Genomic DNA, 27,303 nt, shown 5'->3' with positions numbered 1-27,303 from the left:
TCCCTTCCCTTCCCTTCCTCCATCCATTCATCGCCAAAGCCTCACCTTTTGCGAGCTGCAGCAAGGAAATAACTTTTACAGCTCTATAGACCCGGTTTGGTTCTTCAGCCTCTGCGGCTTATACAAAACTTCTGCACGACAGAGCGATCTGTATATTTGTTTGGAAAGCCCCCCACCCCACCCCACCCCACCCCCATGTATGACTACCCCACTCTTACACCTTCTCCAGCTTTGCATTTTGCAAAGCCAGCCAGATCACTTAAAAATCTTTCCGTTCCCTCCTGTGCGTGCTTACTCGGAAGTAAGCCCGTCTGCTCGCCAAGGGACTTGCTTCCAAGTTAGCCTTATTAGGATAGGGACCTCAGGCGTATCTTCAGCTTTGTAGCCGGAACCAATCGCCGACTCTCAGTTGTAATGTTGACATCTTCTGCCTTGTTTCACTTCATCCCTCCGTCGCCCGCCTCCTCTCCCCCTGCAGCCCTTGGGCAGGAAGGCAAAGTTTTGTAGGGACACCACGAGGGTGAAAATAGCCAAAGTTTTCTACGCAGCCAGTTCTGGGATGTGTAGACGCGGATCCCCCGCGAACTGAAGGGCAGGAAGCGAGCTCGAGAGATGCCGGAGTCAGAGGCGCTTTGCCCTCTCCCACGATAAAGAGCAGGCCACACGGCGGGCTTACTGACAGCTCAGGCCAGATGCGAGCGAAGCCCTTCCTTCCCGGAGTCTGGCCGCTGCGGAGCGTGACGCTCAGAAAGCGGGGAAATGCGGGAGAGCGCTCCGCAGTTAACCGAGTTTGTAACTGTTTGCGATTTCAATATTCTTCATGCTAGTCGTTGCGCCCGTTTGGCTGCGAGGCGACCGTCCCGGGTCGGTGGAAGCGGGGAAAAGAAGGGCAGTCATATGGTTGAGCCAGTTAGTTTGCTGCTGTGAAGAAGGGGCAGCCAGTTGCGCGGAGATAGAGGCAGACCTGGAGCTGGCGGGACCTGCCTCCTCGCCTGACCTCGTCGTGCGTTTCGTGCCCTTCTGACGTGACCCGAAGCCCGCGTGGCGCTCTAGGAGACTCCCATGGCAGAGCCCGAGCAGGGACCTGGAGGGCTTCCTGGCTAGCATCCCCACCACCCCCGCGCTCCGATCCCTCTCCTAGACTTTCAGCGCTCGTCTCCGGCGAAGATGGCCCGAGGGGCGGGAAGGGTGGCCCCACCAGAAAGCGCCTGGAATGGGAAGGCAGGGGAAGGCCTTGGGGGTCTGCGGCGCGGCACGTCTCTAACTGGACTCTTTGGCCGCAGTGGGGTGGGCCTGGCCCGGGCTCATTTCGAGAAGCAGCCGCCTTCCAACTTGAGGAAATCGAACTTCTTCCACTTCGTGCTGGCGCTGTATGACCGGCAGGGGCAGCCGGTGGAGATCGAGCGCACCGCTTTCGTGGGCTTCGTAGAGAAGGAGAAAGTAAGTGCACGTGCGCCCAGCGTGTGTCGGGACGGGGGCGGGGGGGGGGGGAGAAGCGGCCGCGAGTGCCTCACCTTCAGGCTGGCCATCCCCACCCGCCGGCCGCCGCTTGCCCACCGCGGCGGAGAGCGCGAGTGTCCACCTGCCTCCGTCCTCGGGCAGCTCCTTCCCCGCAGCCTCGCCGCCTGCCTCGCGCCTGCGGGCGGGCGGGCGGGCGCAGCGCCCCTCGCCCCGCTCTCCCCCCGGCAGCCCCTTCCCACGGCAGGCGCCCTCCAGGTGCGTGCCTTCAGGCAGCCCGCCGGCCTCCTCTCCGTCGCCCCCGGCCTCGGACGCCAGCCCAGGGCGCGCCTGGACGGGACCCGCGGCAGCGGCGCAGCGCGCCCCCTGCCCCGTTCCCCCGCCGGCGGAGCGCGGGCGCCGGGCGGCTCTCGAGGGCTCTCTCTCATCCTTGCGTGTCTTTTCGCTTCAGGAAGCCAACAGCGAAAAGACCAACAACGGGATCCATTACCGGTTGCAGCTTCTCTACAGCAACGGTGAGCCCCTTCCCCGCGCGCCGGCCCTGACAGCCCGCAGCAGCTCTCCGTGTCCAGGGCGGCAGCCTCGCCCCGAAGGGCGGCCCGGGTGGGGGGCGCTCGCCGCGCCGGGACAAGCCCCGGGATGCTGTCGGGGTGGGCCAGAGCCGAACCTCTGGCCGCCCCCGTCGGGCAGCGGGGGAGCGGCTTTCTCGCCCCCTGCAGCGAGCGGCGGCTCCTCCAGCGCAGCCCCCGGGCGCTCCTTCCTTGCCAGGCGCAGCTCCCCCTCGACAGCCGGGCCGAGGCGGACAGACCAGGGCTAGTGTGCTTTTGTTGACGGAAGAAAGAAACAACTCCCCTCTTGCCCTGTCGTAATCTTCGTCCCCAGGGGAGGGGCGAGGAAGTGTAGCTGCCAGTCAGTCCCGCAAGGCAAGGAGGGCCGGCTGGGCTGGGCTGGGGGCAGAGGGCCCCGGAAGGTGTCCGGCGGGGCAGGGGAAATCAAGACCTTCTCTACATGTGGACCGGGAAAATGAGTGGCTCCTCCGAACTGGGAGAAGCTGGGCCCGCGTGCCCCTGGGAATGCCTGGCCCCACAGAGAGCTATTTGTGTCCCGCTCGAATTAAATCACACGAAGAAGAATAAATCGGCCCCGAGGCCTTTCCCCTCCGCTTCTGGGCAGCACATTAATGGGCCAAAGAAAGTTCAAGAAAATAAAATAAAGATCCGTCCATTTTGTCATGTTCTGAATTATTTTACCTGCATTTAGTGACAGAGATTAATCTTCCCCCTCCTGCCTTTAGGTATAAGAACAGAACAGGATTTTTATGTCCGCTTAATCGACTCCATGACAAAACAAGTAAGTTCTTCCTGACGACTAAGTCGGGGCCTCGTTCTTTCTTTCTCTCTTTCTCTCTGCAAATGAAACGGGCAAGAGGCGGGGACGGGCGCGCGGGCGCTTGGCTTGGCTTGGCGTGGCTTGGCTTGCGCTCGGAGCCACAGGCCGCGTTGGAAGCGGCTGAGAGGGGAGGCTGGCGGGCTGCTTGCGGCGGGAGAGGCGGCCGAGACCCGCCGCGCCAGGCAAGGCTGCTTGGGCGTCCCGAGGCAGGCCGTCCCTCCCGGCCCGCTTTCCCTCGGAAGACTCGGGCCCTCGGCTGCGCTGGCACCGATCAGCCCCTTATTCAGAGCAGCGGCGCGGGAAGGCGTGGGGTTTTGCCTGCCCGCCTTCCCCGGGTCCCGATCCGGCCCATGCGCTGCCCGATCCTCGTTAAGGTCGCTCAGAAGCAGAGGCCGCGGGCTTCCACGGCAGCAGTGCCAAGGGCCTGCGCGGAAGGGCCCTTCTCAAACGCGGCGGCGAAGTTTTGAAGCCCAAGCGAAAACTCGTGCCAAAGCCCCAGTTTCCTGTCGCAGGCGCAGCCAGAAGCGCGTGAAGGGCAGGCGATTTCCCCAGCGCGCCTCGCCGCCTGCTCGCGGGCGAGACTCTCCTGCTTCCCGCTCGAGGCTTCCCAGCGCGGGTGCCTGGCTCCCGAAGCCTGCGGGAGGGGGACGGTCCGCTGAAGGGAGAGTCTCCTCCGGGCAGAGCGAAGGATGGGGCGCACTTCGGGGAAAGGGCCTGCAGCGAGGCGCGCCGTGCAGGCGAAGGAGCTCGCCGGAGCGCGGCCTGGCGGGGCCACGAGGCCGCCTCCCGCTCCCGCTCCGAGGTCGGCGGCGGCCGGGCCGGGCGGGCCGCGGCCTTCAAGGTGCCGGATCACGCCCGCGGCCGCAGCCCTGCCCGCGGCGAGGCCCGCCGGAGCGGCCGCGGCGGCAGCAAAGTTGCCGAAGAGGAGGCGGGGGACGGATTTTGCGTCCCCCGAATCCCGAGCTTGCATTAGGCACAGGCGCAGCTTAAAAAATGAATAGATTGTAGCTTCGTGCTCCCGGAAGGCTTTCGCATGGCAGGCTTCTCCCGCGCCCCAAACACTTTAATTATCGAAATGAAGAAGAAACAGAAAACAAACACGGGAGCACCCAACAGCAGCCAGCAAATATTTATCCTTTGCTTATTTGCAATTACTTGGTGAGTGTTTTAGAGACAGCAATTGAATCTCAACAGATTTGCACTGTATTACTAGCAGAAGTAATTATTTTAGAATGCTACAGTCAAGGATAACTCTAGTTTAAGCTGTGGTAGGAAAAGCCTTCCCGCTCCCCCAATGATGCTGGCTAATTTTGAGCATGGCATTCAACCCAGAAGGTTCAAGTGTGTGCAGGGCTGTGCCCCGGAACTAATGAGCCGGAGGAGATAATGTTGCCTCCCAAACTGCAGACTCTGGTGCTGATTTTTGTCCAGTGATGGAAAACATCTCAGTGAAAAGGCTCGAATTAAGAGGCTTTAAAATCAGAAAGGATTCACATTCGAGTTAATGTTTTGAAAATTGGTATGTGGTTTTGTTCAGATTCCGGTTTTTCGATAGAGGTTGGGAGATTTTATGATTATTATTTTACTTTAAATAATCAGTGTGCATACACATGTTTATAAACCAGCTTCTGCGTGTTTCATACTGTCTCTTCTGAAACTTTCATTGCTTGACTTTGTTTTTGGGGGCTTTTTGACACCAAAGCTGAAAGGTCAAAGTGTTGAGTTTGTTTTAGAACATTGTCTTTGATGCTCCCTAAACATCTTTTCCTGCTATTGATGGCGGCCTTACAATGGAGGGGTGGGAAGGGGGGCGAGATAGAAACAGGGGGGAAATGGACTAATTATGTTAGACAATTCCATTATTCAGATCAAGCTAGTTAAAAGATACTCCATGAAATGCCGTTTATAGTCCAGGGAAGCTGAAAGAGAAACAGCACCAAGCCTTAGACAGCAAATCCTGAGAACTGGTAGGTGGCGGTCAGGACTGCCTGACACTTATCCAGGAGAAAGATCGAGGAGAAAACATTTAAAGATGCAGAAGCCCTTCGAGTGCTTCGGGGTATTGCACATTGTATGGTCAATTGTACAAAAACATCATTAAATAGTATAATCGAATGGCTTTTGCATCACAGTTATGCCAGAGATAATGCTTCACCCTTTCCTGCCTCTGATCCCCAGTAGAAAGCCACTGGCTGAGTTTCTAGAGCTTTAAAACACTTCCTTTAACAAGCTGCTTTGCTTATGATCACATTCTTGTCAATTTCACCTGTGAGATTTCTCGAAGAAAAGTTTTTAAAAGTGCCAACTGAGATCTTGGTTTTGCCTAGAGCTGCTTAAATTCTGTGGTACAATCTTGTAAGATTTGAATATTCTGAGTGTAGGACTGTAGCCCTTCTTCTTCTTCTTCTTCTTCTTCTTCTTCTTCTTCTTCTTCTTCTTCTTCTTCTTTTGGTAGCATTTGTACTACAGATAGGAGCCATCATTGCCTTACAATAACTTCTTTTTTAAATACTATATTTTGTATCTAAATTGAACAGTAGGATTTCAAGAGGAGAATGGGCTGGGATAGAAGCATAAAACTGCTGAATAACAGTGTTAAAGGACAAAATCCATATTTGAGGAGTAATGTTGATAAATATAGGTATGTGAGTCTTCACCTGGATGAGGATGTAAAAATAATGGAGCAGGTTGTTCATTTGCTTTCTTATTAAGAATATAGAAACATTGGCTTGTTTAAGATGTACATTTTCAAATCATACCCCTGTCTATATTCTGTTCGGATTATTATTCCTGGAATGCAAAAATGCTTGTTAGATTTCTCGTTGAAACAAGTTTGTTTCAGAGATATTGAAGATTGTGCTCTGCTTACTCAATCCCATATTAAGAGAGGGCAGTACTAGATCCAGCACACCACGGTGTCCGCATGCAGAGGCATCACTTATGGTTTAGCACAGAGTGTGAATAATGAAGGAGGTTCTTGAGTAACTTTCAGTTTGTAATTAAATTGTGCAAAGCCTGGTTGAAAATTTCTTCAATTTATATATATATATATATATATAGAGAGAGAGAGAGAGAGAGAGAGAGAGAGGGGGAAGAGAGTCAGCCTACTGGTGGGGGGGGGTCATGTTCTAGTACACAAGTCTCAGGACAAATTGGATAATGGAATGATGACTTCTAAATGCAACTGTGGCAGCCCTATGCATGCTTTAATGGTGTGGTGTCAGCCTGAGACATATGCACATATATTCATCAGCAGTGACTTTCCTAGACTGCAGTCTGCATTAACACAGACATTTTTGAGAATCTTTTAAAAATATCTGCAAAGGTTAATGCTCGGATAGATTTCGCTTTTTGCCTCTAGGAATATTCAAGTGAAGAGACACTGTCTCTCCTGAAGGGAAGGGCTGGTTTTTATTTTTAAATCTGTAGTGGTGAAGTCATAGGGCAGGCTCCAAAACATAGGTAACCGAACTGTCAAACCATTTGATTCAGCAAATCAACTTCATCCTTCTTCATAACTGGATATGTTTCTTTCTTATCCAAAGTGTTTGCAATGACTTTATTATTTCGGTTAAGTTGCATTCTAATATCATCATTGTCACTATTGTTGTTATTGTTTCTTGTAAGGTCTGGATAGCGTTGTTTCCAAGTCTGTCTAAAGAGAAATTTTGGAGAGGTGCTGGGTGTGAGATGTTGCCAGCTAAAAATAAAGCAGGTCCAAATAAGCCATGGCTATCATCCAAAAGGGAGCCGTATGTTTTCATGAAACTTAAACCTAACAATAGACAATACTATATTTTGGGAAGATAAGTAAACCTTCCTGTAAGCTGATTTGGGTCTGGGATACCTGAGAAAGTGCTTCCCTTTATTTTGCATTCTCTTCTTTTACATCAGAAACCAGATTGAATCATGATCTCATTACCTCCAGGATCAGAGTTTTGACATTTTGGCTTCAGTTAGAGCTGGGTGTTAATTATGTGCATTAAACCAAATGCTCATCTTGCATGCCTTGCCTTGAACATGCAAAATGGTCTTTAGTTTCTTACTTGGGTGAGTGAAGTTTTAACGGTGCAAACATGCCACACTTGACTTTGGGCATATCAGATATGTAAAACAAGCCCCTGTCTAAGCATCTTAGCACTGGAATAATGGATGCATGCACAAGTTCATCAACAGCTGCAGAAAGAAGTCTAAATACTAGACAAACATTTTTCGTGCTAGAAGCAGGGTTTCTTGAAATTCATTCTTCACACTACATGGACTGAAGTCTGCTGTTTTGTGGAGACGTGTCCTCCATGCTACAAGTAAGACCGGGGCCGGCCGATCCATGAAGCGAGGTGAGGTGTCCGCATGAGGTGGCGGAACAGGGAGAGCAATGAGTGGGGTCGCTCCCCAACCAGCCCCAGCCCAGAGAGCTCAGCACCACCTCCAGAGGTGCTGTGGAGAGAGAGCCTGGCTGCAGTGAGAAATTGACCATCAGGCTGTTCAGAGCAGCATCTCTGCTGCTGAGGCCTCTAGCCCCAGTCTTTATGAGATTTCAGCACATGTCCCACACTTCACAATATCTTGGTCATGTGCCAAGATCTTGTGAGTGCCCAGAGACACCGAGATCTCATTTCTCCCTGCTACTGCCAGGTGACCCTAGTCTGGAGAGGCCCTGTGTGTCAGCAATGGAAAGAAGATGGACTCTCTGGGCTGGCTGTGGCAGGGAGGGGGTCTTCCCTCAGAGTGGCAGGAAGGTTTGCGTGGCAGCCACGCAAATTCTCCTGCTTCAGGTGGCAAGAGAACTCAGGCTGAGCCTGCATCAGGCATTCCTAAATGCTATATGGAGTCATTGATGATCCGCTGCCTCAGAAAACACACTGCGTCACACATGTGCTGAGCGTCAGATGAGTGATGCAGAAGCAGTTTTCCACTTGTGTCATGATCCAGCTGCACCCACACGCACAGATCTTCACTGCCCCCCTGCCTTGAGTGTATCACAGGGTCTTGTAGCTGGCGCATATGCGATTAAAATATTATGAATCCATTCAAGGGGGGGGGGACTCCACAGAATCTGAGCTGCTGAGCACAATGTGCCTTGAAATGATCAGAAGTTTGCAGTGGAGCCAGCTTTTAGCAGCTCCAGTGTCCCTTTGGTTTCATGTCGGAAAGTGCAGGTGATTTTAATTTCCTCATACGGAGAAGAATGCCAAAGTCTGAAATTTGCATGCATGATCAGGGCCCGTGTGTTTGGGAAAATGTAAACTCATCACAGTGGAAAATGTGTTGTTTGGAGTCTGGGGGTGAAAACAAAGCTGAGGATTTTGGAGAGACTGCCTGGGCCAGATGGCCTAGTGCATTCCCAGTCTGCCATCCCAACTGCTCCCTCCTGTATAATATACAGCCATTTGTTCTGGGATATTTACGCTAGAGTTGTTTCCTTGCAAATGTTTGAGAAGCATTCGAAATGAACAGATTAGGGGGGGAAGGATTTTATTTAATGCATGTGAATTCACATCGATAAGCGGCTGGCATGTCAGGCACAAGAGAATGAGAACAAGAATGAGCACCTTTTGGTTTAGTGCTCTTGAGCAAGGGCAAATGCACTCTGTGTGGGGAATTCCCTATTGCTCTCTCCATATTAAACCCCTCATTGCAAAAAATGGGATGCTGGTCTGCAGAAATAAAACCAGAATTAGGGCATTTGTGGCTAATTCAATATGTCAGGAAAATGCTTTTATCCAAAGCATTCAAGCTTTTTCTATATTACTATTGGATGTCACAATCTCAACCTTTATTCTTGTATATGTTATGATTTCCCTGTCCATTTGTAAATACACAGAGGTAGCCTTATGTATGAAAGACTTCTATTTATCTAAACATTCCCTAATCAGTTCCCTTTTACATGCGTCTCAGGAGGGTCTGTGTAGTGTAATGGTTAGAGCGTTGGTATAGGATTCAGGAGATCTGGGTTCTAGTGTGCGCTTGACCATGAAACTCACTGGCTTACTTCCAGTCAGCCGTGACTCTCAGTCTCACAGGGCTGTGAGGCTAAAATGGGGAAGAGGAACTCGCTCCTCAGGCTTCTTGCAAGAGGTCAAAATAAAAAAAGGTGGGATTCAAATGTAATAATATGATTGGTAAGAAACAGTTTGGTGGGCATGTATTTATTTATTTATTTATTTGTGAAGTGTCATGCTCTGCCTTTCAATCACATGGTGTGATAGTACCAAGAACCAAACAGTCACTCGCGTGGATGATGTGCAGATGTGGGCCAAACCAGGAAATAGAGTTGTTACTAAGTCCTATTCAAACCAATGGAACAAATGTCTTGTGACTCCAGATTAACAAGCGCACCTGGACAACCTATCAGGGTGGAATGGAAAACAGTGAATTAAAAATAAAGCAGCAAGGTTGATAAATCGTTGACCCAGCTGAAGGAAAGAGAGATGGGTCAAGCAACCTTTCAGCAAGTCTGCTTCTCTTCCTGGGTTGCATCCTAACTTAATTTTCTGCCAACGGAAGGGCCCCTGCTCCCTGGAAGCGATTTGCTGGTAGAACTGTGGGCAGGGGAGGGACAATTCCTCCCTCCTGGTAGAAGGTCCCATGGCACCTTGTAGCAGGATGTTTGGAAGATGCAGAGCACAGGGATGTGGTGGGGAGGGCGTGCTGGCACAAGTCAACCCTAAGCTGAATGCAGCCTGAATCTGAGCCCCTATCTCTAAATCTATGATCTTGTGGAGAGCTATTCACTATGGTAAAACAGCAAAAAGAAATAAACAAGAAACATTAGATCACATGGTTATTTGTTTCTTTACTCATGTGGGGTATGGTGTACATTTGCAAAATTATTTTTAGTTCAAGAGTGGTCTAACTTTATACCCGGATACTTTCACTTCACTTCTTTTTATTTTTTTTTTAAATATGTCTTTCTTTGTTAGTGATGATATCCCTTTGTAACTGGCATTCACTGTGGAATTTTTTGGAACCAGTATCCCACTAGAATTCTGTGTTTCACAAAAAGAGCATTAAAATATTTGGAAAATTAGAAGAATAGACAATATTGTTTCATGTGTACAAATACGTTTCAGAAAAGGAGCAATACTGCAGCACCTTCCTGTAGAGGAACCCGTGTTCCTGGCAGCTGCAAAGGGCTGGGACCTGAACTGCAGTGGCTTCCTTTTTGAAACCAGTGTTGCTTATATTTTCAACCATGGCTTGTGAACAAAGACAGTGGCTTGAAGGCAACGGTTATGCCATATGATTATTACATTGTGCCATGGTGCTCGGGGTATTTAAGGGGCAAGGCAAAGTCGTACGGAAGAATGACTGAGAGCCAAAGTGTTCACTCCAATGCTGTATATTATGGTCTTTGGCATCTCCCAACTTATTTCCTCGGATTTCCAGGCCCTTCAGCTGAGGAGAAAGCTCATGGTCTGGAATACAAATTTTGGCCTTGCTAATGGGACAAATGGAGGTTGGCATGGAGCTCTTTTTCCCAGGACCTTAGGAAGTTTAATATCCATCTCATTCTAGAACCACCAAGAGTGAATGGAGTTGTCCTTGCGTGAGCCGGATTAGCCCTGAGTCTGACACAGCAAAGCCTTTGAGCAAACTTACACAGCTCTCAGAGTTGGACACATTTGGGCTCCCCCGATCTGAGCCTGGCCATGCTGACACCTGTAGCCACATCGGCTGCCATGAGGCCGTGGCCCGTCCAGTCACTTCCCATGAGGGAGCTGCCGCACAGCAGGGCAAGGAGGCAGACATTGCCCCTGTATCTCCACCACGGAACAGACTGCAAAGCTGCTTCTGCAAAGGAGAAGGCTGCCCCTTGTGGCCGAGGATGTTACTTTAGGCTTCAACTGTGTGGGCAAATCTGCCTTAATTTAAATTGATGTGTTCATAAAAAGCGAAGAGCCCCAAGGTGGCACCCTCAGGTCCCCTTAGTGCACACGACAGGTTTCAAGTGCCTAGGTGCCGATGGACAGACAGAGACTAATCCTCTCTCCTGTGAAAGACTGCAGGGCATGTTTGCAGGACCCCTCTTTGTTCGATTGAAGCGGCAGGTCTACTTGGGTGACGTCAGCTTGTTGAGCAGGCACTGAGGATGAGTTTGTATGCTCACCTTGCACAAACAGGGCTGCCCACTTCTTTCTTTTGCATGACTTGCAGGGCGCAGAACCCGGGCTTTTTGCATGCTCTGGCTTTTGTATATCATTAATCATGTGCATGCTCCAATCTGGGATGTGATCCTGCTCAGAATGGTTGTGCAAATGGAGTCTCATTCTTGCACACAGTTTGTAAGGTGTTGTGGGTGGATGTTCTCATCATCCTGTGGACTGTAGGGAGCTGCCTTACCCAGATTTAGGCCCTGGGTCTGGTGGTGTTGGCAGCGACGTGCCATGGCTCCCTGTGTCTCAGGCAGGTGATTTTCATGGGTCTGCCAGGAGGAGTCTGCGATTGAACTCGTAGCCTCTTGCATCTAAAGCATGTTTTCTGCTGCTGGGTGATGGCGCTTCCCAGCACTCGTGCGGGTTTTGATGTTATTCATAGAATGGCTATCAATAAAGAATTTAAAATGTGGGTGGAATTGCATCTGACCAGATGCTCTCAGAATCAGCTTGCCTTTTTATCCCATGTGTTTATCTGCAATAGATAGTTTCGGTGTAGGTTTGCCACCTTTTAAACCATTCCATGCACCTCATCTTTTAATAGCTGCTTGATCTGCAGGTTATGATATTTAGTCCCATGATATGAAAAGCTTGACTGCTGCTTTCCATGTGTCAAATCATTGTTAAAATAACAGTAGCACACCAGGCTGTGTCCCCTCTGCTCTGGCTTCTTCCAGCCAGGTGGCAACCCTGCCAGAGAGATGCAGAGCTCTGGGCAACCTTTCTCTATGCAGCCAGTGCAGGGGGCCCAAAAAGAAAGGAGGGTCATCTTGTGTCTCAGCACCATTTGTGACAATGGATGGCTCTCCTTTTCAAAATGTACCTGTTGCCTTGATAATCACTGGGTGCTAAGACACCAAAGGCAGCCCCTCCAGCATCACAACCCTGGGGATGTTACGCACATCAGCCAAAGGATTGCTGATGCTAAACACAACAGACAGACGATTAGATGCCGCCCCGCTGGCTCTGTTTGTTCATTATTGTTATTTAGCTGGGCCTTGCAAAAAAAAAGGAGGTACCTGGGGGTTAAGTAAGCATAGCAGATACAAGAAGGGAGGAGGAGGAAGTGAAGAATGAGGGGGAATTAAATCTGCTTGCTTTCATTTGTAGCTGCAAGTGAAGTTGATATTGCTTCAATTAAGCTCGCATTGACTCCATCACTAGCCAGATTGGCATATGAGCAGGCACAGTGGTGGAGCTTCAACATCTTCAGTTCTGACTTAGGGATAAATTCCTTTGAGGCCCTACTGAGCTATATGAAATGCAGAATCAATTATTTAGTGCAAAACACCATTTCCCCAGCTTATCTTGCCTTTTGTTTTTTTGGCAGTGCCCAAATAACCTTACAAATCAAATGCAATTAAACCTCATTCCTGCAGTCAGAAGTCCACTCTGGACCACCTACCCCACCACATCAATTCCTGGCGGATGATTCGAGGATGAATTTCATGTTTCGACCTGTGAAATTGGTGGTAGATCAAACTTTTTGCAGTGAAAGGTTGGGCATGATGATTGGCAAACAAAGTTACTGACTGCGATGATCCCCAAAGAATCCAAGAGGTGGCATTTATTTTAAAGACATAGGATGCAATGCTTCTGTTGGCTGTCATGGGAAGCAGGCCAGACCTTCCATGAGCCCTTCCATGAGCAAGGCAGTTGCCCCAGGCAGCAGATCTGGGGGGGTTCAGGAAGGTTGGCAAACTGTGAGTTATTTACTCTTTTATTCTTGCATTCCTACTGCCAGGATGGAGAGAGGGGCTTAGAGGATTTTTCCCTCATGCATCAAAAAGCTTGGCTGGCTGTTCTTCACCTTCAACTGGGGGAGCTGGGTCCACTTGCTGTCCTGCTTGAGGCAGCAAAACGTCTTGGTTTGGCCTTGGTGGGAAGTATACGGAATCAATATTAAGCTATTTAAGCAAATATCACAATTTCGCAAGGTCCCCTTCTCCCTCTGCCTTGTTCTGTTTGTCTGCTGGTTGGCAAGAGCAACCACAATGCTTCCCATTATACCTGTGAGCTTGATGGTGAATTGCAAGGACTCCTGAGACAAGGAGACACTTGTTCAGGACCTCAAATACACAATGCTGGTTAGTCCCAGTGTTTTCTGCAGAGCTTACCTGTGCCCAGGACCCCCTATCAGGAGTGCCACATGATATCCTGTGCCTTATCTCAAGGCTTTCTCACTCGCTCTAGTAGTGTACCTGCCCCTATGCTCGGCTCAAGCCTTTCTGCCCATTTTAAAGCACGTTTTGAGATGCACATCAAAGGCTTTGCACCTGCATGGCGTTACTGGCAGGCTCTGTGCTTCACCTCCAGTGCACCGGCCCCAAATAGTCCGTCAGAGCTTGGTTCAGGCACTCAACATGGTTCACACTGGGCCCTGTGCAAAGGCACAGAGCCCCTGGGGAGATGGCACATTTCGGAGCACCCCAAGCCAAAACTCTCTCTGCACATACAGGTGCAGGCTCTGGGTTGCTTGAACAGAGGAATGCAGACATGGGGTGTGCTTCCAAGCAAGTAATCCCCCTCTCCTGTGTATATCTGAGGGGGAAAGAATATCCCACCTAGTGCTGAAAGTTTAAACTAGTGCTGGAATGCACATATGTATTATATTTATGTCATGCCTATTTTCCTTCCAAGGAACTCAAGGCTGCTTACATAATTCTCCCCCACCTCTCAATACACTCTTTGTAACAACAGCCCTGTGAGGCAGGCTGGGCTGAGAGCCTGTGGCTGGCCCAAAGTCACCCGGTGCGCTCCATGGCTGAGTGGGGACTAGAGCCCAGGCCCTCTAGGATCTGGATGTTAACAAATATACGAAGACCCACTGACCTGGTGATGCTGAGGGAGGCACCCTTCATGCAGAAGAAGAGGTTGCTTGCTGAGGTACCAATCCACCCCACATTAAACTTTTCTGGCAGCCCAGAGCCCTTAAGATCACAATTCTCTGTATGTTTGAGTAGAAAAAAAAGCCTACAGCTCCCAGCATGCTGGCCAAGGCATGCTGGGATTCATAGGCCTTTTTCCCTCTTCAAAACATGTCCAGAATTGTGCCTGACGTGTGGCGAAAGACATGCTCACAGCCCATGTCTGAGCAGCTCTCCACATAAGGGGCAAAGGAACGAACTGTAAATAAACAATCTAATGTTTATTTTGGGGGAGAAGACATCTTTTGAATCAATATTTAAAATATTAAAATTATTTTTGAATGAATACATAAAGAAAGTTAAATAGTGCAGGCTGAAATTCCTCTGGCGTTCAAGCTGAGATCTTGGTTCATGAGAATGGGATAAGCTCTGGGCTCGGAGATGAAAGAGCAATACATCCAGTGCTCTGCCATAAAGTTTAGCATGGAGAAACTCAGTCTGTGCAAGCTCTGTTAGAGCTTTTTCCAAAAAAGAAAAAAAAGTGAAGTTGGCGTGAAATGCTGTGGAAAGCTACAGCAGCATCTGATATTATTTATGGCACTACTAAATCATATTAAAATATAGTATACTGTACTGGAGTGTGATAATACTATGTTTAAGCAATTACTTTTGCTCGGAAAGATTCATGGCCGCTATGTAGGCAGCCTTCCCTCCGCCCTCCTTGCGACACTGGGCAGCATTTTCAAAGGCAAAAGTTTCAGTGGTGCCAAATCACCTTGTTTTATATGCTATGTGATACTCCTGCTTGTTGTGCTGCACTCTTTAATTTTTGCTTCTCACCATACGCATATTGTATTGTATTTATTTCTTTAATTTCTTTCTTTCATTTCGATGCCTCCCAATGGCCGAAGCTCCTTGGGTGGCTTAATGAACAGCAGCTCATTAAAAAAATGCAATAAATACAAGACAATAATCCTTCCAAAATATAAACATATAAAAAACTAAAATAAATACCAGCTAGAACAACATATGAGGAAGAGTCGCCAGGTAAAACACCTGGGAGTTTTACTGACCACTGGTGTTAGAGATGCCCTGAGCATATGTATCTTTTCATATCTTTTCACTTTTGCTGCAAGATTCCTTACAATAAGGAAATGCCAAATGCAGCATCAGAGAGTTGCCGCTACCATTGCTCACCGAGAAGCAAGTGTGAATGTGCCAAGAATCCAGATGTAACCCATTTCCATCTGTAACAGTCAGGTATGGGGGCGTCTCCAAATATGGTTGGACTACTGCTCTTTTCAGCCCTGGCCTGGCCAGCATAGTGGTAAGGGATGATGGGAATTGCAGTGCAACGATAGCTAGAGGGCCACATGTGCTGCAGCCCACCCCAAATAAAGACGTAACTATTGCCTAACCCCATAATAGCAGCTGCCACTTCCGACATGCCAAGCTTCCTGTAAATGGATTAAGCAAATTGGTGCAGAACAGAGCCATCAATAGTTATTAGTCATGGTGGTTTAAATAGAGCTTCCATATTCAGAAGGGGTGTACCTGAGATAAGCTAAGGGGATGGGAAGCACTTGGCTGATCACTGCAGGGAAGAAAAGCAAACTAGTTAGAACGTTTGTCTGACTGAGCAAGGCACTTCTTCCGTTCTTCTGCTCCTCCATTATATAGAAACAGGAAATGAAGAACCAGACATGATTCCACAGGTCATAATTCATTGCTGCACATTTTAAAGAAAGAAAAGGCACACAAATCACTCGCTCCTCTTCTTTCCCTACCTCTGTGTAGTGTAAGATTGTGTTAGACTGGGAAGTATTTTTATGACTGTGTGACTTCTATGTAGGGTGGCCACGTACAAAGAGGGTTTCTGTACTTTTAATAGTTGTGCAGAGGAGGGAATTTGAGGAGGTGCAGATTTTCTTAGCCTCACACGGCAAGCTGCTCTTGCTCCTGAGAAAACTCCTTTTTCTGTGCTGCGAAAGATACAGGAGCTCTGCTCTCCTTTGCATCTGCTCACCCTAGTAAAAGGGGCTTACTAATGGCCTGTCTTTAACAAGATGGCAGGAAAGGTTAAGTATTGCAAATGCAGAGCTCGGTCCTGCAAAAGCATATGCCCCTGCACAGCAGTATTCCCTGCGTGAGGCTGTTTGCCATTTTTATTGGACCTCAATAAATTGTTTGTTGCAGATTTCAGCAGCAAACCTCCCCCCTCCCTTTTATTCCCTGTCAGGGTTGCCAACTATTGAATTGGCCCCTGTAGCTGTTCCCTTAACCAGCAATTTCTTCAGCAGCAATTAGCAGCTGAGCAGAACTCCGTGCCAAGAAAAGCCTCTTCATTTCTGCATATCAAACTTTGATTTTAAAGGACAAGACTACTCTCCCAATCCTCTTGGTTTTCCATTTGCAATACCATATTCCATTTCCACTCGGGTAACACTTGTTGCACATTCTTCAAGCTCCTATTTTGTACCTTGGAAAATGCGATATTTCCTCCAGAAAATGCACGGATTTCTACCGTGGTTGGATGTTGTTCTGTGGAGCGGCGCTGAGGCAGGACGGCTGCACCTGGCTAAATTATGCCTTGCTTGCCATTTTTATAGCCCAATCCCAGGCAGACTTATTTACTTAGCCGTAAGTTCTGCTGCTTCAAGTCAGCCTGTTTGGGATTGCAGCCTTAGAGACGCAGGAGCACTGGGACACTGTGGAGCCCTGCCATGCCTTAATTTAGCACCAGAGAGTAATTTTCACGTCATGTGGCAGCAAATCTGGATTTTGGCACCAAGATTACATTCGACAGGGAACCTCTCCAGGGCAGTCTTTGTTCACAACACTGATATTTGTAAACCTGTGTCGGTCACAGTCAGACACAGCTAGGAAGGCTGCTTACATAACAGCCCCAAAGAGGAAACAGGTAACCATCAAAGAAGAGCAAGGAGGCTACCAGTTTGCAGAAAATTTCTGTAGGCAAATGCATACGTATATGTGCAAATTTGGAAAAACAACTAGAATTTAAACCAGGGGTGTAATATATCTCCCTCTAGTGAAGAAGGCAGACTGGGTGACCTCCTCATCCTGCTGTCTTGGGGCATCTTCAGGTTTACTTGGGGTTCTTTGGCTTGGACTGGCACCTCTTCAAACAGAGGACTGCCTTCCTCCGGCTCACAAAATAGAAGGCTGTCCTCTGCAAAGTAGGATGGACACCTGCCACACAACACTCTTAGGTATCCAGTTGAAACATCTTAGGGTTGGCAGATGATGTTGCCGAGCAAACATAAAGCTCTTGGATTTCCCCCAAACACTAACGTGGGATTTGCAGAGGAGACGTGGTAGTTGAGAAGAGGCTACTCAACCCCACCTCTGCCTGCCTGCTCTCCCCAATAACTGCTCCCCATGGCCTGTTCCCCTCCCTTCATTTTTCTACCAGCTAAGCCTGGTAGAGACTAGACATATGCTCAGCATGGGCAGTGAACTGGGGATGGACATGGCCAGCCCAAGCTGTTTGACCATGGCAGCATCGAGGCAACATCGTAAACCCTGCCCTGTTAACAGCCACAATTTAGCCAGCTGTGGAGACCCCAAAGAAAAGCAGCTGCTCTTCAGCCAAGCGCCCCATAGCTGACACCCCATGGGGCTGCCTGGCAGTTGAAGCACCTAACCCTGTTGTGGCCATCCAAAGCCTCCCTGTGTTCTGCCAGTGCCTCCCAAAACTTTCCCAAGGCTGTGTCCTGTCCTGAAACCTTGGCAGAAGCCAGCTGGGATTCCCAGCTGTCCAGCCCTGCAGAAGAGAGCCCTCTCCCTCTGAAGGGGTCCTCTGTTGGATGGGCTGCCAGAGCAGGTCTGGTGTCAAACTGGGGGCTCACGGAAGGGATGCAGGGAGTGGCCTTGATGTTGCCTATCGAGGCTTCATACCTGGAGCCGGTGCAGAGCAGCTCAGTCTTCTCCCTGTGTTGGCACATATTGCATTTCTCATGAAATGGCACTTGTGCTCCCTAAATTTGTATCCATATGTCCTCCTTGGGCTCTTTCTTGGCAAAGCACGAAAGACCAACCTCCCTGTGGGAAGGTAGCCTCCTGCTGCCAGTCCTGCTCTGCAGACACTGGCCAGGCCAGCCAGCCCCTGGCCTGGAATGTGGCAGGAAGCAAGTGACACGGCTCGGGCTGGCACCGAGCTGGGGAGCCGCGGCCTGGGGTGCTGCCTTCCCTGTGGAGCACCTGGCCAGGCCACTGCTGGGGGGCGGGCTGGAGGGGCATGGGCTGGTGTGTGGGTGGGAGCTTCATCAGGAGCTGCATTCTCATTCTGCTAATCTGCTGCCCAAGCTTCATGGCAGGGCCCATCCTCCAGTTCTTCCTCTACTTCCACGTCATCAAGAACTGCCCCAGGCAGGATTAGATTCAGGTGTGGTTCTGCCTTTAGTTGTATGCCTAATAGCATCATGCACCGAGCCACTGTGAATATTGACGAGGATCATTGGCTCTGAGATGGCTGTGTTGCTTTAGCATTTTGTTTTCCAGAACTGGTTTATTTGTATTTACAGGAGTTTCCTCTCCTTTAATTTGTTCGTTCGGTTAAATAGGCTGCAGTTTTACAGAGCAGGTTGTGAAACAGGTTCTGCACCTATGTGGTAGCCAGTTAAGTGCCCAGCCATGCTTTCTGCATTAAAAATCTATTAACTTCTTTGTTTTATGAATAGGCCCCATCGTATTCTGACCGAGCCCTCCTTTTTTCTTTTCCTTCTCATTCTCCCTTTTTATGCCATTAAGTTTGTATTTTATTCTGAATCGGAAAGGACATTGTGGTTGTCTTGACTACTAAAAAAGGCAATCCTACACAGTGCTCAGAAGATGTGCATAATGTGCTCATTGCGACAGGAGAGGGAGAGACAGCCAGGTGAAGTGCAGCTTCTGGGGTTGCCGACAACAAATCTGGAGGCAATTTTTCAGGGTTGCCGTGGGTTTTCCACAAAGCTAACTAGCTTGCTGCATAGTTATACATTCATGTACTGTGCTGGCGATCATTGTCTCCAGGCGCATTCACTTTGCAGATGAAAATAAAATAAAATCCCCCCTGTCCTTTCTTTCCAGGCAATCGTATATGAAGGCCAAGACAAGAACCCAGAAATGTGCAGAGTTTTGCTCACCCATGAAATAATGTGCAGGTAAGAAAGATCCTGTCACCATTTAATTAGCTTTTAGAAAATGAATTCCTGTCTCAGAAACTAGGCTGAACCTGCAGCTATCTGGGGACTGAAAACATAGCTTTCTTTGCCTTCAACAAGCCCAAAATAACACAGTTCTGCGTGTGCAATTAGCAGCAAAGTCACAGTTATCATGCCTGTTTTCAATTATCTATTAGAGCTCAATCCTGAACAATATACCATGTGAGATGTTTCCATTTAGACGTAGGACCTGTAATAGGCATGGGAATGTCTTTACACCAAAAGAAAGAAAGAAAAAGAAAGAAAGAAAAGAAAAGAAAGAAAGAAAGAAAGAAAGAAAGAAAGAAAGAAAGAAAGAAAGAAAGAAAGAAAGAAAGAAATTAAGAGGGATAGCATCTAAATTGCAGACTTTCAAGGAGGAGTAATTATCCAGCACAATTTCCAGCAGTAAAATCCCAAGGTTAGGCCACAGCTATCACAATGGACCTACGTTCAGCTGGGCTGAAATGTCAACAGCGTTGTCGTCTTCATTACTTTAAATTTATTCTCTGCAATAAGATGCCATATAGGCTGCTTGTGAAAGGAGCAGGGGCCAGGGTGGAGGAGAGGGTCTGTGGCCAAGGTACCTGAATTAAAGCCAGGATGCCATGAAGATGTGCGTGCATATTTCTGTTAAACTTTCAATGGTATCATTCCTGGTAGCAAATTTACCTCAACTTCTGGAGCATCAGATAGGAGGTCATTGGCTCTGCGCAGTGTTTGCCTGTGTCTGGAAGTCATTCCATGCATCTCTTTCTTTGGAACCATCTTCTTTGACTCCACAAAATTAAGCAACAACAACTCTGTGAGACTCTGTTTTGAAACTGATGACAGCATTGCTACATTTTTATAAAGACATTTCCTTTTTGGCTATCTGTTAAACCTAGATCAGCCTTCTCCATCTTGGTGCTTCCTGGATGTGTTGGATGATGGGAATAACGGAACTGTAGTCCAAACATCTGAAGGGTACCAGGATGGGGGATAGCTGCCCTGGGTCATGTGGCAGAATCTCAGAATAGCCCTTAAAGGCATGCCAACAAAGATGACCTGCATCTTTTTATATATTTCATAAATCTACATATAATGACCTTCTAAAGTGGTGGAAAGTTCTCCAGGGCACTGTGAGTTCTAGTGTGGCTTGTGAGGTCAGCTATAAAGCCATGCCTGCCCTCCCTGAGAGGGGGGCTTCTCTGAGGGAGACATGGGGTTCCTTTAGCACTGCCATCATTTTCCCCGGTACACACAGTGGTTTTCCTGTGCAATCAGGAGGATTTCAGCTGATAAATGCAGGCCGTATAATGCCGCTCTTAGATGAATTCGTAGCTGGGTAATGAATCGTACCTCAAGAACCATGGAGGGTTCGGCTAGCACTGTACAAACCTGTATGGACAAAAAAAGGAAAACCATTCCCAGTGTTACCTTGAAAGGGAAGGGGGAAAGCACCATTAAAATATTTTTAGGTGTTGATCAAAGTCCAAAGGATGCTGCTTATGTGTTGCCACAGAAAAGATCTTGTCACACAGCATTATGATATGTCGTATTGATATTGCTGTGTGTGTGTGTGTGTGTGTGGGGGTTTCACTTGCTTTCCTGCCCGTTGTAAGTGCAAGTTAGGATGTGCTGAATCTGCACCAGGGGTTCAAATGCAGCCTCAATTATAAGCATAAAATTAGAGTCTGTTCCCCATTAATCAGCCCAACTAATTGCTATGCACTGCCATTAGCCATATGGTGTGAAAGACAGCTTGTGCTCTCTAAGATGAAATTTCTTCATTCCAGACATGAAATAGTGAAGCCCTGTGCTTCAAAATAGCTTGTTTTAGATATTTAATTCCCAAACAACTTTCAGCAGTGCCTTCGATCAAGGCTAACAGCACAATAAAACTTTGAGTTTATGTTGCTGAAACTGAATATTTACAGAATAGGGGGAAGTGTGTGAGGGAGGAGACAAAAGAACTCAGATATTAAAGGAGAAATCCTAGATGGGGAGGGATGGGAAATAGTGAAGCTAAATTAGGCAGTTGTTAGTTTATTTTATGGGATTTCAAAGAATCTTGAAAAGATCATTCCTTTGGCAATGACACAAAATGCTGTGGACAAGCATCCACACGGAGGTGGCATTTATTCTTCATAATTCCTATTACAGGAGTGCCTTGCGAGCTTTTATTTGTCCGGCGCCATTGCGCTGGGGCAGAGCACGAAGCAATCCTAGTTCTAAAGAGGAACGCACGAGCAATGGCTCCTCCACACAACCGCCTTGTGATGACAAATGTGCGCTTTTGGTCCATTGGTGTTATTCTGATCGCTGTGCAACAGGCGTGCCTTTGGCATAGCTCTCGTTTTGCACTTTTGTTGTAGTGACTTGAAAGTCACCACGAACTTGGAAGCCACGTGAACGCACTGTGTAGGACAGCTTCCCGTGCTCCAGTCTAGCTCCTTAGCCAGCAATATTTGGTTGCTGTTCCTTGCTTCGAATAGCTAGTCCAGATCATCACTGCTTTATGCAAAGAATACTTCACCTCTGCTTTTATTCCCCAAGAGCTCCACACACCTTTGCTTGTATAAGGAAAGCATTTCTATGCAGCCTTTTAGTCAAAGGCTCTCAAGGATGGGGCATGTTACTGAAATCTGATGACCTCCAACCCACATCCATGAAAAGTTAGAGATGAAGGGAAGAAAGCTTGGCTGGTGATGTCAGCTAGGCCAATCTTGGATTTAAACCAGTTGGGAGCAAGAGCAGGAATCAGTACCTCAACAGTCACAGAAAGCGACGTGAAGGGAACACCTTCACTGCCTGCTGAAAGGCAAGCTGTGACAGAACCAGTCCAATCTTCTCTGGGGAGGTAGTTCCACAGACATGGTATCACCACAAAGAAGGCCCTGCCTGACATCATTTGGTGGTGGGACATGGAGCAGGGATGGGCAAGCTCGTGGCACTTTATGTGCCACAAGTTTCATTCCAGAAATCCTTACAATATCCGGGTAAGACAGACTGGTATTATTGCCAAAATATAGACTGGTGGGTGTGTGATAGGATCTTTCTGAGACCATTTGCTGCCTCAAAGACTTCATCTAAATTGCTTTTTTCAAAGCTGGTACAAGCTACTGAGGAGAAAATGCACAGACACTCATCTTGTGCCTGTATGTTTCCCCTGTATGCCTAATTGCCATTACAAGGTGTGTTTTGCTTGGATCAGGGCCTCAGTGCCAGGACTGGGGGAAGGTTCAGCCCTCCTGCACTACACTCCAGCCTGAATCCAGACCTGGTCCTCCCACGGCTGCTTTTAAGGGGAGAATAAAAGCCAATTGCACAGAGAATAGATCACAGAACTCTTGCATCATAATGCCGTGACTTGTCACCAGCTTTGCTTTTGAAAACAAAACAAACAGAACACCACATCATCTCAATTATCAGAATCAATTTGCTTTGAATTTATTGACATGATTCATATGTTTGCATAGATCTAAAAATAATAGTTTCATGTCATAGATGCATTCTTTGCCTGAAGCTCACTCTCATCAAGATTACATTTATGAAAATCAATAATAAATATTTATGAAAAGGCACACTGCTGCCCAAGTTAAGCCCATTTAAGTCACTCTGCCTTCAGTGGGAGCAAAGCTACCACGTATTTACAGTCCTTTTCTTCACATCCATATGACTGAAATGCGGATCATGCCCAGCCCTTTAATACTTACATTCCTAATTGGAAAAGACCAAAAGCTGTTGGAGAAATCTGCTAGTTAGGCATGAAAACCAGTAGAAACTTCACATACAAAACCTGATGCCAACAGGCCAAATCTGCCTGTCCTGGAGTCTCAAGTGGGGATGCCATGGACTACCCCCAACTTTCTCGTAGTTCTGACCATTTGCAGTTTCTTAACAGTTCTGCAACATTTTCCCCTTTCTAAAGAAGTGAAACACTTCTCCTAAGGCTTCGCTGGAAAACACTTAACATCTGCTTTAGTGCACAGCTAGGATCATGGGAACTCAGGAAGCAGTTCAAGGGGGCACAATATGTAGCTTTTTGGATAGCATGTATGGAGCCCGGCCCAATTGCTGTGCAGCTTGCAGTCTTCACTGAGGAATGCTGGGGGATCGTTATTTTCCCAGGCTTTTTAGCCCTTCATCTTTGAACAGGGTATTCTTGAGTGTTTAGATCTTTGCTGTGCTGCTCGTTTGGCTCTTGATTGTGGCTTTGCTTTAATTCTGTTTAAAACTTAGAGTTTTTATATTTTGTCTTGCTACATTATCGTATTATATACTTTAATGCGTTTTCTTGTAAACTGCCCAGAGTTCTTCAGTTATGGAGCAATATGGATTTGTAATAAATAAGTGTCAGGAGGGGATCGGGTCAGCACCATGGTCCTGGGATCCCACACATGGAATGAGTGCGCTTGACGCCACCCTGGCGATAGCAGCAAGGTTCCTTTGAAGTCTGACTCACTGTCAGAGTTCACACTGCTCGTTGAGTCATGCGCACCTAGCATGGCTTCCTCAGCAGGTTCACACCCCACAGCCGCTTTTGCCTGGCAGGTACAGCACAGGGCAAGGATCAGCTCAGCTGGCAAGCCAATCAGCAGAGCTGACCTTGGCAGCCCCTGCTGCTGCTCGACAGTAGCATCCTATGGAGAGGTGGGGAGCAGCGCTGTGCTCTCCTGAGCCTGCTCTAGAATAGGCTGAGCAGAGCGGGCTTGCTGTTTCCCATTCTGGCTCTACCACGGATCAGGTGTGCTACTGTCCCCTGTTCTGGCGCTACTATGGATCAGGTGTGCTACTGTCTGGTGCTGCTACAGATCAGGGGTGTGTGTGTGTGTGTGTGTGTGTGTTGCCTGGCTTGCTTTCCAGTTGTCTAAGCAGAGTCTAAGCATCCCAGGCTCAGGTGGAGCAGTGTGGTGGGATGGTGCCCACAGCCTTCACAGAGGCCACTTCACAGCCGGGAAGTCTGCTTGTGAGTCAGGGTGAGGCCCGCCAGCAATCCCTGCCCCCCTTCTGGCAGGGATTGGGTGTGGGGGGAAAACTTGTGTTCCCACAGTGTCTTGTGGGATACGTGCAGGAGGACCAATGGGAGAGGAGGGGCAGGCGTGGGCCCCCCTACTCATTCTCGGCCCCTACCTGTGGTGCACCTACCGTGTGCACCGCAGGTAACGTGGCTGAGCATGCTGTGCGAACTTGCCCATGGTGGTTGCCAGTTTATTTCCCTCTTCTTGTTATATACAGAGATTGTAATACTTGACTTATCCATCATCCTATAGCTAAGTAATGCATAAGACTTTCTTTTAATCACTTGTGTTAAACAATCACACACTGATCACTTTGTTTCCCTCTGTTGACCTCCGAGAGTAGGCGAGATTGTATCTGGATTTAGTACTGTTTCTTTGAAGAGGAGGGGACTATTTACGCTCTTAAAAAAAGTGAGATTAGCTAGTGGTGCATATGTGGGTGGAAAAAAATAATAAAGCAAGCAAATATGAAATGTGTTATGTAATTTGTGAACAGTACCCCAAATCCTGATGTCTTAAAGCTTCTTCTCACAGGGTGGAGACAAATCAGCAGTTCATATTACTCTCAGTGCAGCCCAAGCAATGACATTTCTGCCGAAGTGCAGATCCCACTCGCCCTTCATCTGTGAGAAGTATGAAGCCCTTTGCGGCTGCTGTGAGGTTTTACCCCGTGAAAAGGGTCATGTGTTCTTTTTCCATTTCATTTTCATGAAACCACTCAAACCGGCTGGTTTCGTCGAAAGTGTTTCTGCTATGCTTGGTGCAGCTTATATTTCGTTGCCAGTCTTGGTGGGTCACCGTGCGTTGTTTAGCACGTTGTTGAACAGCCGTTGTCGTATTCCCTGGAGAGTTATTCACTCGGCATGACACTTCCAGGGGCGGCTGTCTTTGTGCGGAAGTTCTTCCACACTCCTTAGGGGAAGAGTAGTCCATCTCCATGCGAAGGTACTTCAGGGTCAGCTTCTGTGGGGGGGCGAGTTTTGCAAGATTCGGAATCAAATCAGACCTTTCCAGGGGTTCCCGCTTGCTTCCCAGCCATCCCCAACCAAGACCTGTTCCTTAGCTCGCCTTCTCCAATATGGCGCCCTCCAGCTGCCTTGCATTACAAACCTATTGCTCCCCCTCTGGCTGGGGCTGATGGGACTTGTAGTCCAGAACTTTCATGGGACAGCAGGTTCAGCAAGACTGCACTCAGCTTTCTGGATGCAAAGTCAGATGGGAGAGGCCTGCTACATACACCACTACAGTTCCATTCATACTTGGATGCATGTGGAGTTCCCCCTCCTGGAGCAGCCATGTGGTATGACTAATGTGTGAAGAGTTCTCCCTGTGATCTTTTGCTGCCTGAAGGAGACCCCAAAGAGCATCTACCTCACTAAGCCAGGGCTTAAAATCAACCTACTGCATCGTTCAGGCATCCGTTGCTACTTACTTCTCCCGTGCTCTGGTACCACCTGAAGCTGGTTGCTTCACTCCCTTGTGTATAGAAAGTAATGTGCAAAGTGCTTGGGGGTGAGAAGTGTCTCCACATGAGCAGTTCTGAGGTGTCTCCTTATGACTGTGCTCCTTGTCCCATCTGGGCCCTCCTTGTGGCAGAATTTGAAAAGCACGGCATCTGTGTGGATACAGTGTGAGCACACACTATGCACAAGGTCAGCGTGCAAGGCACAGAGGAGTGCCTCTCCATAAGTTAGACCTATGCATAATGGCATTTGTGGGCTGACTTCAAGGGTAGGCCTGACTGGGCATCTGCTGGCAGCCCACACTCCAGCAGGGCCCCATTGGCAGAGGGCCCCATGGACTTCAGTATTTCGACTCTCTTCTTCACCTACTTCATGTGCTGGTGAGCCGTGCTGGATTGAGACGGGACAACACATGCCCCTGCTTGCTTGCCCCCTGGCCCTCTGCCCGTCGAGCAAATAGGTGGTAGCAAAGGTGGGATCAGGAGCAAGAGCAGCTGGTGGCCACGGGGGCGAGAATGTTAGATTCACGGAGGACAAGAATGCATTGACGGCCTGGCCAAGGGCTGTCCAAAACCTGGGCTGGCTTGCTGCATTCCCCATTTCTCCTTCGTAATTAATTCATACAGCTAAACAAGCAGGGGCTGCTGACTGTGATGGGGGGTAGCTAGGTCTTTTCAGGGGTCAGGTGGAAAAAGGCAGGCTTCACTGCTGACCAACACACTCATCAGATTACCAAAATTCTCAGACCAGTTCCAGATCCTGGTTTTTGGTATATTCGGGGCTTACCATTTAATCCTCTACATGGCTACTGAGTTGATGTAGATCATGCTGAAAAGCAGACTGTCTGCAAAGTGTGTGTAAAGGCAAAGTTGCTACTCATATCCATAGCACACTTACTCTGCACACATCTTTACTTCAAGAAGGTGCCCAACAGCAGCTCAAAAGAAAACTTATCAGAACGGTCTCTCGTGCCGTTTGCAGAATGTTATGCCTCATGGGATGCCTTATTCGTTATATTTTCAGGATCCTTCACTTTTCATTTTCCCCCCACCTTGCCATCACACTCACAACAGATGAGTTCACAACCTTGAGGTGTGGATTTTTCCCTTTAAAAACAACTGTGGGGGAGAAAGCGAGGATAACTCAGGACCCAAGCAGCCACAAAACTAGAGCACAGAAATATCTGCTCCCTGTCGGAGGTTGCTACCTGCCCCTTGGTTTAACTTAGGGCCACCAAACTACCTGCAATGTAGTTGGAGAAGGTCGTTATCATTATCGTTATCTTAAGGAACCTCCTACTATTATGCCTAAAACAGGGCTTATAATTTTTTCTTTCTTTCTGTACATTTGTGGTAGGGGTTGTTGCTTGCCAGCTGGACAAGAAGTTCAACCTAGTAATTAACCCGTATGTGACCTGCCATATACAACTGATTTCCAAGCAGGGACGGAGTGGTAACTCCAGCCAACAATGTGAACCCTCCCGTATTTCTAATTATGATTTTTTTTAGAGCCTAATGGTCGCACTAAATCCTCTCTCTTTTGCTCCGTAGCCGCTGCTGTGACAAGAAAAGCTGTGGCAACAGAAATGAGACTCCTTCAGATCCAGTGATAATTGACAGGTAAGGGCTGCTATCCTTTCCCTTGAATTTATTTCGTGTTATTTATTTATTTATTGCTGCTTCTCATTATAATGAAACACCTGCCCTGTGTTGCTAATGGGCAAAGACTGATGTGCGTCCGTGAGCGTAATTTTGTTGTTCGTA

The 27,303-nt window shown here is 48.2% G+C and overlaps 1 protein-coding gene across 6 annotated transcripts in view; it reads left to right on the top strand.

Annotated features, from left to right (window-relative positions):
- Nucleotides 1-27,303, top strand: part of EBF1 (EBF transcription factor 1) — a 409,466-nt gene that overhangs the window by 1,352 nt on the left and 380,811 nt on the right. For all 6 annotated transcript variants that reach the window (XM_044450986.1, XM_044450985.1, XM_044450984.1 and 3 more), the window contains exons 2-6: nucleotides 1,284-1,440; nucleotides 1,910-1,973; nucleotides 2,753-2,808; nucleotides 18,962-19,035; nucleotides 27,091-27,159. In XM_044450986.1, coding sequence (XP_044306921.1) covers nucleotides 1,284-1,440; nucleotides 1,910-1,973; nucleotides 2,753-2,808; nucleotides 18,962-19,035; nucleotides 27,091-27,159 — 420 coding nt within the window. The remainder of the gene's footprint in view (nucleotides 1-1,283; nucleotides 1,441-1,909; nucleotides 1,974-2,752; nucleotides 2,809-18,961; nucleotides 19,036-27,090; nucleotides 27,160-27,303) is intronic.

Source organism: Varanus komodoensis, unplaced genomic scaffold (genome assembly GCF_004798865.1).
Source record: "Varanus komodoensis strain SLA01 unplaced genomic scaffold, ASM479886v1 scaffold6_1, whole genome shotgun sequence".
Lineage (NCBI taxonomy): Eukaryota > Metazoa > Chordata > Lepidosauria > Squamata > Varanidae > Varanus > Varanus komodoensis.
Note: the sequence above shows the minus strand (reverse complement) of the source record. Positions and strands in the feature narration are given on the sequence as shown.